Source organism: Pelophylax lessonae (genome assembly GCF_965119305.1).
Source record: "Pelophylax lessonae genome assembly, chromosome: 7".
NCBI lineage: Eukaryota > Metazoa > Chordata > Amphibia > Anura > Ranidae > Pelophylax > Pelophylax lessonae.
This window is the reverse complement of record NC_138774.1, coordinates 202,446,883-202,461,388: the sequence shown is the minus strand read 5'-3', so window position 1 is coordinate 202,461,388 and position 14,506 is coordinate 202,446,883. Positions and strand designations below refer to the sequence as shown.

Sequence of the window (14,506 nt, the reverse complement as noted above, 5' to 3'; positions counted from 1 at the left end):
TGAATGGTCGCACAATATATAGCCCCTTTATATCCTGGCTTTAAAGGCATTGTTGTTTTCATCTGCAGTATGAAGCAGACTGTGTCCTGATCACGTAGCTCTACAGCTTGCACCCTTCCTCTGTCTGCAGCTGGCAGCCAATGATGTCACTGTTCCCCAGTGCAGTCTAAGCCAGGCAGGGAAGGGTTAAGGATGAGACTCCCCCTGTTTCCAGGCAGGTCAGTGATGTGATCCTGGTCTGACACCAACACACACAGCTTATCCATATTTATAATATCACCGTGTGTTGTCAGTTTCTATATCAGAAGCTTTACACTATCCATTCTCTCATTCCAGCCCTCCCTTCCCTCCCCACTATTGGCTGCTGCCCTGGTGCTTGGCAAATCCTATTGGCCGCCCTCAGCAGCTGTCAGATAAAAAGCTGCTTTTATACAGCATAAGGACAAGAAACAATCAAGCACAGAGAGGAACACGAGGGAGAGAGAGCGAGAGACAGAGAGAAGGAGAAAGAGATAGCATTGATAGACAAAGACAAGGCGGGCAATTTTTAGAGAAAAGGAGAATTTTCAGGGTTACTACTCTGTAGAGACAGATAGAAGGCCGCAAGCGACCAGGGAGGGCTGGCGAAGAAAAGGGCGTGGAAGACAAAGAATGAGAGAACGCCGAACATAAAGCCGATGGCATAAAGTTCAGGACGTCAATTGTGGAACGCAAATAGAGCGAAGACTCTTGGAGCTGTGTACAGCCAGAAGACCCTATATAGTAAGTTATTTCTTTGGCTTTTTTTTGTCTTCTCTTTGGTTTGCCTCATCGCCTCCTTTTTGAGTTTCTTATGTGTCTTGCCTGTTTTGTCTATTAAGTTGCTCATCCATTTTTTTAGTTGGTAGCCTATTCCTCTACACTTTGTGCCTCCATCTTTTCTTTAGGTTGCCTTTGTTCATATTCATATTTGTCTCCCCATTTTTACTCTACATCTTACCTTTGGGTTACCTCTCTGACACCACTTAGAATGGCCTACCTTTCCATTGGGTTGCCTATCTTTACTTTGGGCTGCTTAGTAGAGTTCCCCCTTGGGTTGCCTATTTTACCTTTAAGTTACCTAGTAGTCTTCCCCTTTGGGTTGACTGTCTTATATTTGGGCTACCTAGTAGTTTTTCTCTTTAGGTTATATATCTTAGCTTTGGGTTACCTAAAAGTCTTCCCCTTTGGAATGCCTATCTTAACTGTAGACCAACTAGTATTCTTTCCCTCTGAGTTGTCTATCATACTTTTGGGCTACCTGGTAGTCTTTACCTTTAGGTTGTCTATCTTATCTTTGGACTACCTAGAATCTCCCCCTTTGAAATGCCTACACTTTTCTACTTTTTGCTATGTATTCAACTCCCAGTTTTTTTTGTCTTCCATTCTGTACTTTGGGATACCTACCTGTCTTGCCTTTGCATTGCCTGTCTTTTCTCTTGGTGAGGTTGAAATTAATTTGACTTCTTGCTTGCCCTTTCTATCTTTTTCAACATATTAAGAGTCATAGCCTTCATCTCCTTAGAACCTGTTCCTCCACTTCTAATTCTCTATTTGACAGTACTGGGCCTTCTCTTCCATTACAGAGGATGCTCTAGTTTACATTATCTCAGTGGTTCAGACTTTACACCTGTTTTAGTGCAGTTTTGGTCAAAGTGAGGCCCCCTAGTTGTATTGGACCTACAAGTCCCAACGTGACCTGGCAACACGATTGTCCCTTACCTGCCTAAAGGGCTACATGCTTACACTATCTAAAGTGAAGCACTTCTCTTCGCTTTCATCTTAAGTAATTGTGAGCCATTTTTATGTTTACAAATGCTGTCTTGCCCTTATTCATATATTCTAAAGCCACCTAGAAAAACTATAGTTTTATGGGAGGGAAGATGGCAAGAACAATGGTGATGAGCAAAGAGCAGAAACTCCTAAGCAACCAATTGGAATTCAATTTACTACCATTAGGTCAGTGAAAGAAGACATCCTGTTGGTTGTTAAAGTTTGCTGTACTTAGAGCATTGCTTTTCATTTTACTGAACCTTTTAAACTATTAAGCTTAAGGCCCCTTTTACACATGCGGACAGTTTGTATGTTTTTTATTCATCTATTGACACATGAAAAACATACAATGCATCCCTATGGAAAACCAGATGTAAATGGATGATCATCCATTTATGTCAGTTTATATCTGCTTCCGTCAACCGCCATTTTTTTGAATGGATCAATGCCCTATTTTTCTTCCAATAAAAAAAATGGATCGGACAAGAAAGTGGATGTAAACAGAAAAACGGTCTGTTTTGCATGAAAAAATGGCTCTAGGATTCTAGTGGTTAACCACTTGCCGACCAGCCGCCGTAGTTATACAGCGGCAGGTCGGCTCTGTTACGCAAAACGACATACATGTATGTCGTTTTGTGTAGCAGTTAGTGGGGGCGCGCACGTGATGATTGGCTAGAGGGGGAGCAAATCAGCGGGTCTGATGGATGCGATGCCCCCGGGCACCCGTGATCGCTCCCCTCGGAGACAGAATGGCGGTCTGCCAATGTAAGCAAGGCAGACCGCTGTTCTGTCAGTGATGAACATAGGGATCCTGTGTTCTTCCTATTTAGGAACACAGGTCTCTGTGTTCAGCCAGTGAATTCAACCCCCACACAGTTAGAAAGCATCCCCTAGGCACACAGTTAACCCTTTGATCGCCCCTGGTGTTAACCCCTTCCCTGCCAGTGTTATTAGTACAGTAACAGTGCTGATTACTGTAGTAATGTCACTGTCCCCCCCAAAAGTGTCAGGTGTCCACCGCAATGTTGCAGGCCCGCTAAAAATCGCTGATCGCCGTCATTACTAGTAAATAAATCAATAAATAAAAATTGCATAAATCTTTCCCCTAGTTTGAAGATGCGATAACTTTTGTGCAAACCAATTAATATACACTTACTGGGATTTTGTTTACCAAAAATATGTAGCAGAATACAAATTAGCCTAAAATTATGAAAAAAATTTGATTTTTAATTTTTTTTATTGGGAATGTTATATAGCAGAAAGTAAAAAAAAATTGATTTTTTTTTCCAGAATTGTCGCTCTTTTTTTGTTTATAGCGCAAAAAATTAAAATTGCAGAAGTTATCAAATATCACCAAAAAAAGCTCTATTTGTGGGGAAAAAAAGGACATCAATATTATTTGGGTGCAGCGTCGCACGACCGCGCAATTGTCAGTTAAAATAATGCATTGCCGTACCGCAAAAAAAATGGCCTGGTCATTAAGGGGGTATAACTTTCTGGTCCTTAAGTGGTTAAGGACTTTAGCTGGAGGAAATGAAAAACGGATGGAAACTGATGAAACAAAGGGTCCACCGGTGTGAAGGGGGCCTTATGTGGTTACACTAGCTATTTTGTGTTTGTTCTGCATGAATTTCTATTGGGTAACAAAAGTGTGGGTGTGACCTGGGAATTCGAGAATGCAAAGTCTTAAAACCACTTCTTACATCTTAGTTTTGGTAATCTTAAAACTTTTACATCACTAAACATACTAAATTTACATATATATTTTTAATATCGCTACAGTTACTTATAACTAACAAAGGCATGACGCTACTTCAGCAGGCTAAGGAAGGGCTACAATTTTAATTTCCTGTCTCATTTTCTTCTTTTGTTTGTCTTACCTAGCCACCTCTGAACACCTGTGGGGGGAAAGAAGTAGAGGAATCACAAGGCTCTCTGCAGCCTAAATATTACACAGCCGTCCTTTATCCCTGCAGGCTGCTGATTGGTGGACCTTGCAGTGATCATTCTGCCTATGCAACTGACAGCACGCTTCTACCAAAAGCCTATCCTGGTTTTTGGATACCCATCATCAGCAATAACATAATTTGGCTGGTGACAAAGGGATGGAATCTGTACAAAAGGAAGTCATTATTCACATGTGCCCAGGGAAACCTTGTACATTAGCATTTAAGGGAGCAAAGGGAGGTTCTGATTCCTGACTTCTTGACTTCTTCTGAAAATGTCAGTTGCCCTGCTGTCATGCTGACCTTTACTGTACTCTGAGTCAATAACCCCAAGCAAGACAAGGTCTTTTCATTTTCCTACAGCTTTCCTGAACTGCATATTTGCTCCATGTCAGTGACTCTGAGTGTTGAAGCCAGAGGCTCAATATAACATCTAGGCAGCTAGTATTTTCAGAGGGAGATCCCCAATGGCAGCCTGTGTATTCTCTTAAGGGTACTTTAAACATGTCTTACATGTATTGATGTGTAAATGTTATGAAAATACCTAATTTTTAAAAATTATATTACAGACTGCCCAAGATGGATACAAAAGTTGCTGTTGGGTTCACACATTTCCAATGTGGTGTATTTTTATGTGCATTCACCTGCATTCATTTAAATGGACAGGCTGGTAATGCATCAGCATAAAAAATGGATATACACCATTTTTGTCAATGCAGCGCACCATAGCATATGGCAGGGGGCTACCGTGCATTGCAGCACGTGTTGAAGCTGTGTTTCCTTAGTGCGTTGGGTTGCCATTGAAACGTAACCTGCATTAACAGGCACTAACATGCATTATCGCAACACAATGCAGCGGAAAAGTGTGAACCTGGCCTTAGAGATTTTTAGGTATTTCTCAGGGACTTAGGTATTGCACTTACATTTTTAGGTCTACTCATCATCATACAAGGCTCCCACTCTCCCTGCTGGGAATTTTATTGATTTTATATTATGGAGAATGTGACAGGAGGAGCTGGAGCACACAAAGGTGGGAGGGGACAACCAAAACTCCCAGGCGGACAGAAGCAGACAGGAATTATGGCAGGGGGATCTCGCTATTACAAGATGTACAAGAAGGCGCAAACACCTAGTGCATATAGTTTATTGTAAAATCATGACATGGTTATATACTCACAAAAGCAGAATAAAATCAAGCTAGAAAATAGCAGCAATCCAGCAAGTGAGATGGAGTTCCAGCCACTCATTGTGACGCACTTCCAGTTCCATGCTTCTGCCAGTGCGTTCCAGCTGATAACTACCCTCAGGAACTATACTAGGAGATCATGGTAGATAAATCTCTGGGCTGGCGAGAGCTTTTCGTTTGCTGGTGGAGGTAGGTTGCCACCATTTTGTACTTAATTTGCTCTGTTCTATTTTTCCATTTTTTCTGTTGCTGCTTGGTTTTCTTATTTCCCTGCAGGGGATTGATGTGTCTGCATAGAAGGGGTTATGGGTGCTCCTGCCCCCCCCCTTTTTTTTTTTTTTCCGCTGGGAGGATGTATCCTACATGTGCAAACATGTTTGGGATATCTTTGAGGAAGGCGGTCTGTCCCCCGAAACGCGTAAGCTTCTCCATTGTGTGGCATCGGTGGGGAAGCCCATCTCACTTGCTGGATTGCTGCTACTGTCTATCTTGATTTTATTCTGCTTTTGTGAGTATATTACAATTTTATGATTTTACAATAAATTGTTTTGAAATTAATGCACAAGGCATTTGCGCCCTCTTGTACATGTTTTTTTACAGTTTTCTGAAGAACGCCCAGTTTAAGGAGGGCTGCATCGCTAAAATTATTACATGCCACAGTCCCTGGGTGAAGTTCCTTGGTCTGAGCACTGAATGGTCTTTTTACTTATCCTTAAAGTATCTATAAACCGTAGGAAGCCAGGGGCTGACTCAGACCACCTCTATTTTGAAATTTCTCTTTTGGTTGGACCGGTCCTTTCAAACTAACCTGTTACTATTCACACTGAAAACAGACCTGTTTGGACTGAACTTCCATAAAAATGCTTTTTTTGCAATTTGTCATTAGGGATCCAACACAATAAGAGGCAAGCCCTCTTCTAATAGATATACTGCTTCTACTTATTAGGCAAACAGTCAAACAAAAGACCACAAGGATAAATTTGCCCAAAGACATTGGCTGTAGTAATGTACAAACACTCTGGACCTCAGTGTGTCTGAAATATTATCTATCGCTAATACCTTCTAGCTGCCAATCACATTGCAAATGTTGCCTTGCCAATACAGCTTTCCAGTGCAGGCTGGAATCTGACTGGTGGCATTTGAGCAAGGAAGATTGCTCTTGACTGAAGACTAACTATAATACATGACATTTTTGATAATCACATCCTAGCTGGGTACCTACAGACTTGGTAATTTAACAACAGGTATTGGTAGCAAAGAAAGTTCAAGTCCTTTCAAAATTGAAATTTCAGTTTCACGCAGTGACTACCTCTGCACCCTTCAGAGTCATGACAAAAAATGACTTATTTGAGGATAAAATTCACAGGTATTCTTCGATAACAATGGCATCACCATTGGGCTCTGTGATGGATCTGGAGCTATCCTAGAGCCAAACGGCGATGCCATGGTTATCTAGGAATAAATGTGCATTCCATTCTCAAGTAAGTCATTTTCTTTTTATGGCTTTATGTAAAGTATAGACTTTAAACAAAAGATTCTGGTGCCAGGATTTGGGTGCTGGAATCAGTTGTTGCAGAGGGGTGATCTCCCAGCAGGAGGGGTGGGTAAGCAAACAGGACTTACAGTGAACCTATGCGTTGACCATGCAGGGAAAATGAACACATTTTCTTTGATGATGGTTACCACCGGCAGCACATACTACCCAACTTTTAATTCCCTGTGGTCAAGTGGACCACCATAAAGGGAGGAAACCTGTTCTGACACCAGTGACTCACATGCTCCCTCAAACATGGAAGTATTAGGTATTTTTTTCTCTTCCAGTGGCTGAACAGAGCAGTGGAAGAGCTAAGGGGAGGTAATAAAAGCTAGGCTGTGTTATAGTGTGCTACAGTGTGGGATATATTAGTGCATGGACGGTTAGTTTAGGGGTTACAAGGAAGGTTTTTTGGCGTTTTTTTTTGGACTATGGGAAAAGCCAGTTTTAGTGTTACAGGTATGGTTAGTGTTAGGATTACAGAGATTGTTAGGGTTATGCTGAAGCTATTGTTAGGGTAACAGGGAAGACTACTGCCAGGGTTATGGGGGGGGGGGGGAGATAGAGTTACAAGAAAGGTCAGTGTTAAGGTTATTGAGTTATTCGGAGGGTTAATGTTGGGTTTAGTGTTAGGGTTGCAGAGAATGTTAATGTTAGAGTTATAGGGGACTTAGTATTCAGGTCAGAGTAAGAGTTTCAGGGAGTGTTGGGGTAGAGGGAGTGTTATAGTTGTAGGGAGGGTTACTATTAGGATTATAGGAGGGATAGTGTAAGGGTCAGTTAGGATTACAGGGATTGCTAAAGTTAGGGTTGCAGGGAGGGTTGGTGTTGGGGTTTAGTATGAATATTACAGTGTTGATTAGTGCAAAGATCAAACGTTAGAGTTAAAGGCAGTGTACAGGGTACAAAGAGTGTTAGTGTTACAGGAAAAATGAGTGTTAGGGTTACATGGTGGTCAGTGGGAATAAAAACATTACATAATACTTTGGTCATTAATATTAGTCGGAGGAATAGTTTCACATTGTTGGTATCAGTAAGAGGAATAGTGCCACATTTTTCATATAAGTGGGAGGAATTGTGCCCCATCAGTGGTGTCAGTGAGAGTAATAGTGCCCCATCGCTGGTGACAGTTGGAAGAATAGTACCCCATCATTGGTGTTAGTGGGAGAGATTAGGCCCAATAGTTGGTATCAGTGAAAGGAATGGCACCACAATAATGGTGTCAGTGGGAAGAGCAATACATTGTACTTGTGGGAGTGTCCAAAGGGCCAGATAAATTCAAGAAAAGGGCTGCATCTGGCCAATGGGCCGCAATTTGGAAACCATTGGTCTAGGGCAGTGATGGCGAATCTTGTCACCCCAGATGTTTTGGAACTACATTTCCCATGATGCTCAACTAAACTGCAGAGTGCATGAACATCATGGCAAATGTCGTTTTAAAACATCTGGGTTGCCAAGGTTCATTACTGGTCTAGGGCAATGATGGTGAACCTTGACACCCCAGATGTTTTGGAACTACATTCCCCATAATCAACTACACTGTAGAATGTATAATTGCCTTAAACTGGAGCCAATTAGAGATTAGTATGCCCATATCCCAAAATCGCTATATGCAACAAGAAACCCCTCTAGACGGGACTTTTAAGGGCAATAGGTAGACACAAATATGATTGTAAACAAGTGTGGGAAAAAAATATAAAGAAAGAAAGAGAAAAAAAACCCCAAAAAATACAAATTTTATTACATACAGTAGAACATATAAAAGATCACATGAACCCAGAGAAAACCGGAATGGTTAAAGCTATGTCATGCGGTTAACCAGTGTCATACATAACACCTGACAGTGGAGAAGAGAAATTTCTGAAACATAGACAGCTGAGACCCTAACTGCAGAATGTATGAGCATCATGGGAAGTGTAGTTCCAAAACATCTGGGGTGCCAAGGTTTGCCATCACTGGTATAGGGGAAAAAAAAAAAAGATTTGCTTACCCTGATTTAATTTTTTGACTATATCATTAATGTTTTGGACCAGAGTAGTGCTGTGGACACAGCCTTGATTCCAGCAAGGAGTTTTATACAATTTTATACATAATGATCTAATAAAAAAACGTTATGCAAGCTACGACTTAACCCTTGGGTGGTTCTGTGGCTATGCAGTTGGCTAAAGGATAGGTATCAGAATGTGGCTGTAAATGGGGTTCATTCAGAACAGAGACTAGTCACTAGTGGTGTACCACAAGGTTCTGTGCTAGGTCCTGTTCTATTTAATCTATATTTAAGTGATATAACTAAAGGGTTGGTGGGTAAGGTATGTCTTTTTGTTGACAACACAAAGGTAGGCAATAAGGTTGATATCCCTAGAGGTGTCTGTAACATGAAACCGGATTTGGCATTGCTGGAAGATTGGTCAAAGCAGTGGAAACTGCAGATCAATGTGTCTAAATATAAAAAAAATGCACCTAGGGGAATATAATCTATTGACAGAATACAACATTGGGGGTACAGTGTCAGCCAGCACTACAGAAGAAAAAGATTTGGGAGTACCTATCTCAGATGATTGCAAAATGAGCAAACAGTGTGGCCAGGCAGTTGGAAAAGCAAATAGAACTCTAGGTTGCATCATTAGAGGGATCACCAGCGGGAGGAAGGAGAGGTCCTGATTCCCCTATATAGATCTTTAGTTATTATTGAAGGGGTCGCCAGTAGGAGGAAGGAGATCCTGATTCCCCTATATAGATCTTTAGTTAGTTAAATGGTGAAGTGTCCTAGGGATAAAACATATCAGGAAAGACTTGAGGAACCTAATTTTTACAGTGCGGAGGAAAGAAGGCAAAAGGAAGCCATGATTAAAACCTTTAATTACACCAAGGGGGTGAATATGGTTCAGGAGGGCAGTATTTTTACTATGAAGCCAAGATCAAGAACACGGGGACATGACCTCAAACTAACTCCCAGAGTCGGGCTTTATCTATACAATATAATAATACTAGAAAATCAAAACATGTGAAAAAGCATATACAATTGTCATAAGCATGTGTACCAAGGTGTGAAGCCAGGGGATGGTGGGGAAGAGCTGAAGTGACTGTTGTACAAGCAATCTTTCCTGTGTCTGCAGGAGCTGCTATATCTAGTCCAGGTCACAAAACCCACCACTGATATATTCTAATCTTCTATCGGCCATGTATAGCTCAGTATTCTGTACACATCCAGCTGCTGGAACTGTCCTTGGTGCTGAAACCGATTGCAGAGACCAAAACTCATCTAATATTTGGGATGATCATGTTATTAAATCTAATTCCAGGCATCAACTGGAGTCAGTCAGAAAAGCGTTAATTGCCATTGTCCAGCAGGTGCAACTCTCGCCCAAGTTGTTTGCTTTTTTGGATAAAGTGGAGAAGGGTTAAAGCCTTTGTCAGCATTTTATTTTTGAGGGTGAGGTTTTTATAATCCCTTTCTGTCCAAGTGGCACATCCAGGAATACAGGGTGCACCCTTACAGGAAGGTTTACTTTTTTGAACAAAAGGGAACTGCAATAAGAAATGGACAGAGCAACTAACCATTTGTAACCCTACTAAAAATGGGTGTTTTGATAGCTTCTTAGCACGTAACATAGCTTCTGTGCAGGACTCAAGCTTTTGATCCTCCGAGAACTGGAGAGGACAGTCGTAGAAACCTAGGAAAAAAACATCATGGTGCAGGTCCAGGGTCATTTAGGAATAAGGATTCCAAAAGCACTGGGATTTTAAATAGCAAGTCATCCAGGTGCGGATTTTGGATGGCTCGGATGAAAATGACAACCACTTAGCACTTAGACTGTGTCTGCTCAGTCAATGGAAACAGAATATGTTCTTGTTGGACTGGAGTGTACCTTTAATATAATTCAAGTATCAACAGAGGTTACTCATGTGATCCACAGTACACACGTAGCTATAAAAATGTGTATATGTATAACACTGGCATATGATGTCTGTCATATTTTGGACATCTGTGTACATTGCCCTTTTATTTTTCCTTTCCAGTTGCCACGCCTCCACAGCTATGGCATATTAAATGATACGGGCTACTCAGGGTTAATTCTGTGCCTTCATTTCCATGTAGTTGGTGAGATAGAGCACTCAGGGTGTTGCCATGGTAACATCTTAGTGCGAGCTAAAAAGAGCGTAGGAGACAAGCCTTAAGATGGGGAGAAAAACGAGGGGAACTGGCAAATATGGAGGGAGAAGAAGTAGGCAAGGGGCTGACCAAAAGCGTCACAAGGTGGAGGAAACAAAGAGGGCCCAGGGATGTATTGTGCATTGACAGGAATTACATGCAAACGCGATCATGAATTGTGGAGAATGGGATCAGGGGGATTAGCAATGGTTTATAAAGAAAAAAAAAAAAAAAACCTTTTCTGTGGCAAAAACAGGCCTTACCATTTGAAAGTGCCTGTAATAAGAACTGTGTGCTTTCCACCTAGCAACCAGTCAACATCTTCCTTTCCGTTTCCAATATAAATTAGAAAATAAAAATGAAAAGCTAATAAAATAAAATTTAAAAAATGGCAGGTTGTTCTTTCTGCATAAATGAGGAAAAACATCCTAATCATGTATTCAGATACATAAATAATAAATTGTAGTAAACAGAATGATTTGACAGAGTAAAGAAGTAAAGGTAGAAGCTGTATCGGGTTCTTCCAGTGATGAAAGGGAACCTGTCACTTTGACTATTCATGGCATCTTCATGCTTTTGTGTTTGATACTGTCATGGTTACTTAGAAGGCTGGTTGACAGAGCAAATTATCGGCACATGTTCAGGCAGCTGACAAGAACTCAGTGGGTCTCATCTCTGGCTCTCTGCTTCAAACCTTAAAAAATATATAATTAAGCTTTTTTTGCCAAACTACCCTGCAAAATGGTAGGCAGGGTCTTGTCGAGATATGGGCAGTATAGATTTCTTTGGTCTTGTTTTTGCTAAACAAGTGTGCAGAAAAATGTTGGCAGTACCATGCCATCTTAATTATTTTATTATTTTATTACATTATCCATTCTAATTCCAGTCTCTTGGTCTCATTACAGGTCAATTGTTTCTCAACTGGATTACTGTGATTTTCTAGAAAACATTGAAAATGCCTCGTTTCTTATGTGTGAGAATGAAAAGACTGCTGCCTTGGACTGAACTTTGTATGCTTATGATTTTCAATGTATATTCTACATCTTGCCTGGCATTCTGTCCTCCTCAGTGTGTTTGTGAGACAAGGCCTTGGTTCACACCTCAGTCAGTTTACCATGAAGCCAAGACAGTGGACTGCAATGACCTTCTGCTGACTCATATCCCAGAGAACCTCTCCATAGACACCCAGGTTTTGCTGCTTCAAAGCAATAAGATCTCACGTATGGGTTGGGAACTTCAGGATCTAGTCAACCTTACAGAACTGGACTTATCACAAAACCACTTTCAAAGCATTGAAGATCTGAGCATTTCAAACCTGTCTCATCTCATCACCCTTTATCTGGAAGAGAACCAACTCACAGAACTGCCAGACTATTGCCTAAAAGACCTTGAAAGCCTAGAAGAGTTGTATATAAACCACAATCAGATTAACTTTATTGGTCCCCGTGCCTTTGCTGGCTTAGGTAAGCTTCTGAGACTTCACCTAAATGCCAATCGACTACGTGTTATAGATTCAAGGTGGTTTGAAGATCTCCCGAATCTAGAGATACTTATGATTGGAGAAAATCCTGTAAGCGCTCTTCAGAACTTTAATTTTCAGCCTCTCGGGAAATTACATAGTCTTGTGTTAGCAGGGATGGAACTTGACCATATTCCAGAAAATGCATTTTATGGACTGGATTATCTAGAAAGCCTCTCCTTTTTTGACAACCGGCTAGCTTCTGTTCCCAAGGAAGCACTGAAACCTCTCAAATTGCTAAAATTCCTAGACCTCAACAAAAATCCCATAAGCAGAGTTCAAGCAGGAGATTTTAGAGACATGCCACATCTTGAAGAACTAAGCCTTAATTCAATGGAGGAGCTAGAACATATAGAGAGTGAGGCCTTTCAGGATCTGCCTGAGCTAATTAAACTAGAGATCAGTAACAACCCAAGATTGACCTATCTAGATGCTGGTGCATTTGTCTCTAACGTTGGCGCCTTGAAAACACTACTTCTCAGCAATAATCGACTAGCATTGATACCACTGAAAGTATTTCAAATGCTACCAGGGTTAACCGAAATCAGTTTGTACAGTAATCCTCTCCGCTGTGACTGTCAAAACAATTGGAAAGGACTTTCATCTTTGAGACTAATTGAAGCCCAAGCAACACTTTGCACAAGCCCTCCCCTGGTGAGTGGACACCCTTTTCAGGAAATACAAGGCCAAGCATGGCTGAATAGATGCCCACCATTAATAGATACACACTCTTTTCCTTCTCGGCTCCACCTTTCCAAGCACCAGCTAGTAACTCTAACTTGCCAAGCAAGTGGTCATCCAAAACCTGAAATCTACTGGATAACTCCACATGGAGAAAGAATATCAGGAGGAAATGGCAGAGTACGTATTCAGGGAGAAGGTTCCTTGGAAATAGTGGATGCCACAGAGGAGGACTCTGGGTCATATATGTGCCAAATGTGGAACTCAGATGGTACAGACAGCAAAAGTGTGGTTCTTTTTATCAATGGAACTCAGGAACAAGAAGTCACTTCCCTCTCCATCATTACCAAGAAAGTTCATTCAAGTTTTGTTGTAGTGGAATGGAAAATGTTGGGTGGCCCTGTGAATGCTCCAAGTGTTCTAGTGCCTGTCCAATGGACCTCAGCAACAATGAGGATACACAACCCACATATCAGTTACACAGCCAAGGTTCCTCTTGAAATCCAGGAGTATAATCTCACCCATCTCCAACCAGCCACCAAATACGAGGTGTGCCTTACTGTTTCTTCTATTTCTCGTCCAAGTCAACAGTCTTGCCTCAATGTGACCACTAAGGATGCTTCATTTTCCATGGCAGCCATGGGTAGGCCAGTAAGTATTGCCTTTTCAGCAGCTCTTGGCTCTCTCATTGCTGGTTTGTGCATGGCAGCTGTCATTGTGTATGCCGGACATCACCTCCGCCACAAAAGCTGTGGACACTCTTTAAAAAAGTACATGCAGAGAGCCTCATTCATCCCCCTAAATGAGTTTTACCCTCCACTTATCAGCCTTTGGGAAGGAGAAGCAGAGAAAGAAAAGGAAAGCAGCCTTGAGCAGCCTGTTCTGGTGCCACCACAAGAGGATAAAACTTTCCCAACCATTGTTCAAATTGACACTTCAAAAACATATATGTGGCAGTCATAGACTAACACAGGACTGATGAATTAAATATTGACTTTGCTGCTTTCCATTCGTAGAGGGTGTTCCTGTTTTAGATCTTTTTGTATAAATGGTTATGAAGCAGTGGTGAACTTAGCACAAACCCACCCAAAACTGGCATTAGAGACAATTGGGGGGGATTCTTGTCTTTTTTTTTTTTTTTTTAGGGAAAATAAAATCCACTGTTTTGCTCCATTACCAGCATCCAACAGTACAGTTTAAGTGTCTTACGTGGACTTTTTCTGTGAATAAGAAGGGAGTTTTGACATATGGAAACTGTCTCATGTGTATTAAACAATGTGAAAGATTTCAGGCAAAGGGGAACTAAAAGTTTATTTTTAAACCATGTTGTGTAAAATTGACTGTAATCCTTTTTTAGATTAAAGGAATATGAGACTTTAACCCTAAAGGCCAATTATACATTTTTTTTAATCACTTGCTTATAAGATTTTAGTTATTTGAAGAGGTCCACTGCTGTGGTCTTGTTGAATAAAGCGGCGCAAGGGGTAAATGTAAAGTGCAGTAATAAATCAGCCAAACAGATCTTTTTTTAATTATTATTATTATTTCAGGTACTTGTATAGCGCTGTCAATTTACGCAGTGCTTTTACATATACATTTAACTTAGTTCCCTAAAAAGGAAATTCTGATTGCATGCTGAAATTGCTCCTCTTTGTTTTCCGAAAAAGCAAGGTGACATGGACGCCAAGTAGCCATT

At 41.1% G+C, this 14,506-nt stretch overlaps 1 protein-coding gene across 1 annotated transcript; it reads left to right on the top strand.

The window, feature by feature from the left end:
* The first annotated feature begins 501 nt into the window (after nt 1–501).
* LOC309559432 (leucine-rich repeat neuronal protein 1-like) lies at nt 502–14,190 on the top strand. Its single transcript, XM_082262692.1, has 2 exons — nt 502–762; nt 11,516–14,190. The coding sequence occupies exon 2, from the start codon at nt 11,566–11,568 to the stop codon at nt 13,771–13,773; it is 2,208 nt and encodes a 735-aa protein (XP_082118818.1). The 5' UTR covers nt 502–762; nt 11,516–11,565; the 3' UTR covers nt 13,774–14,190.
* Nucleotides 14,191–14,506: the final 316 nt, after the last annotated feature.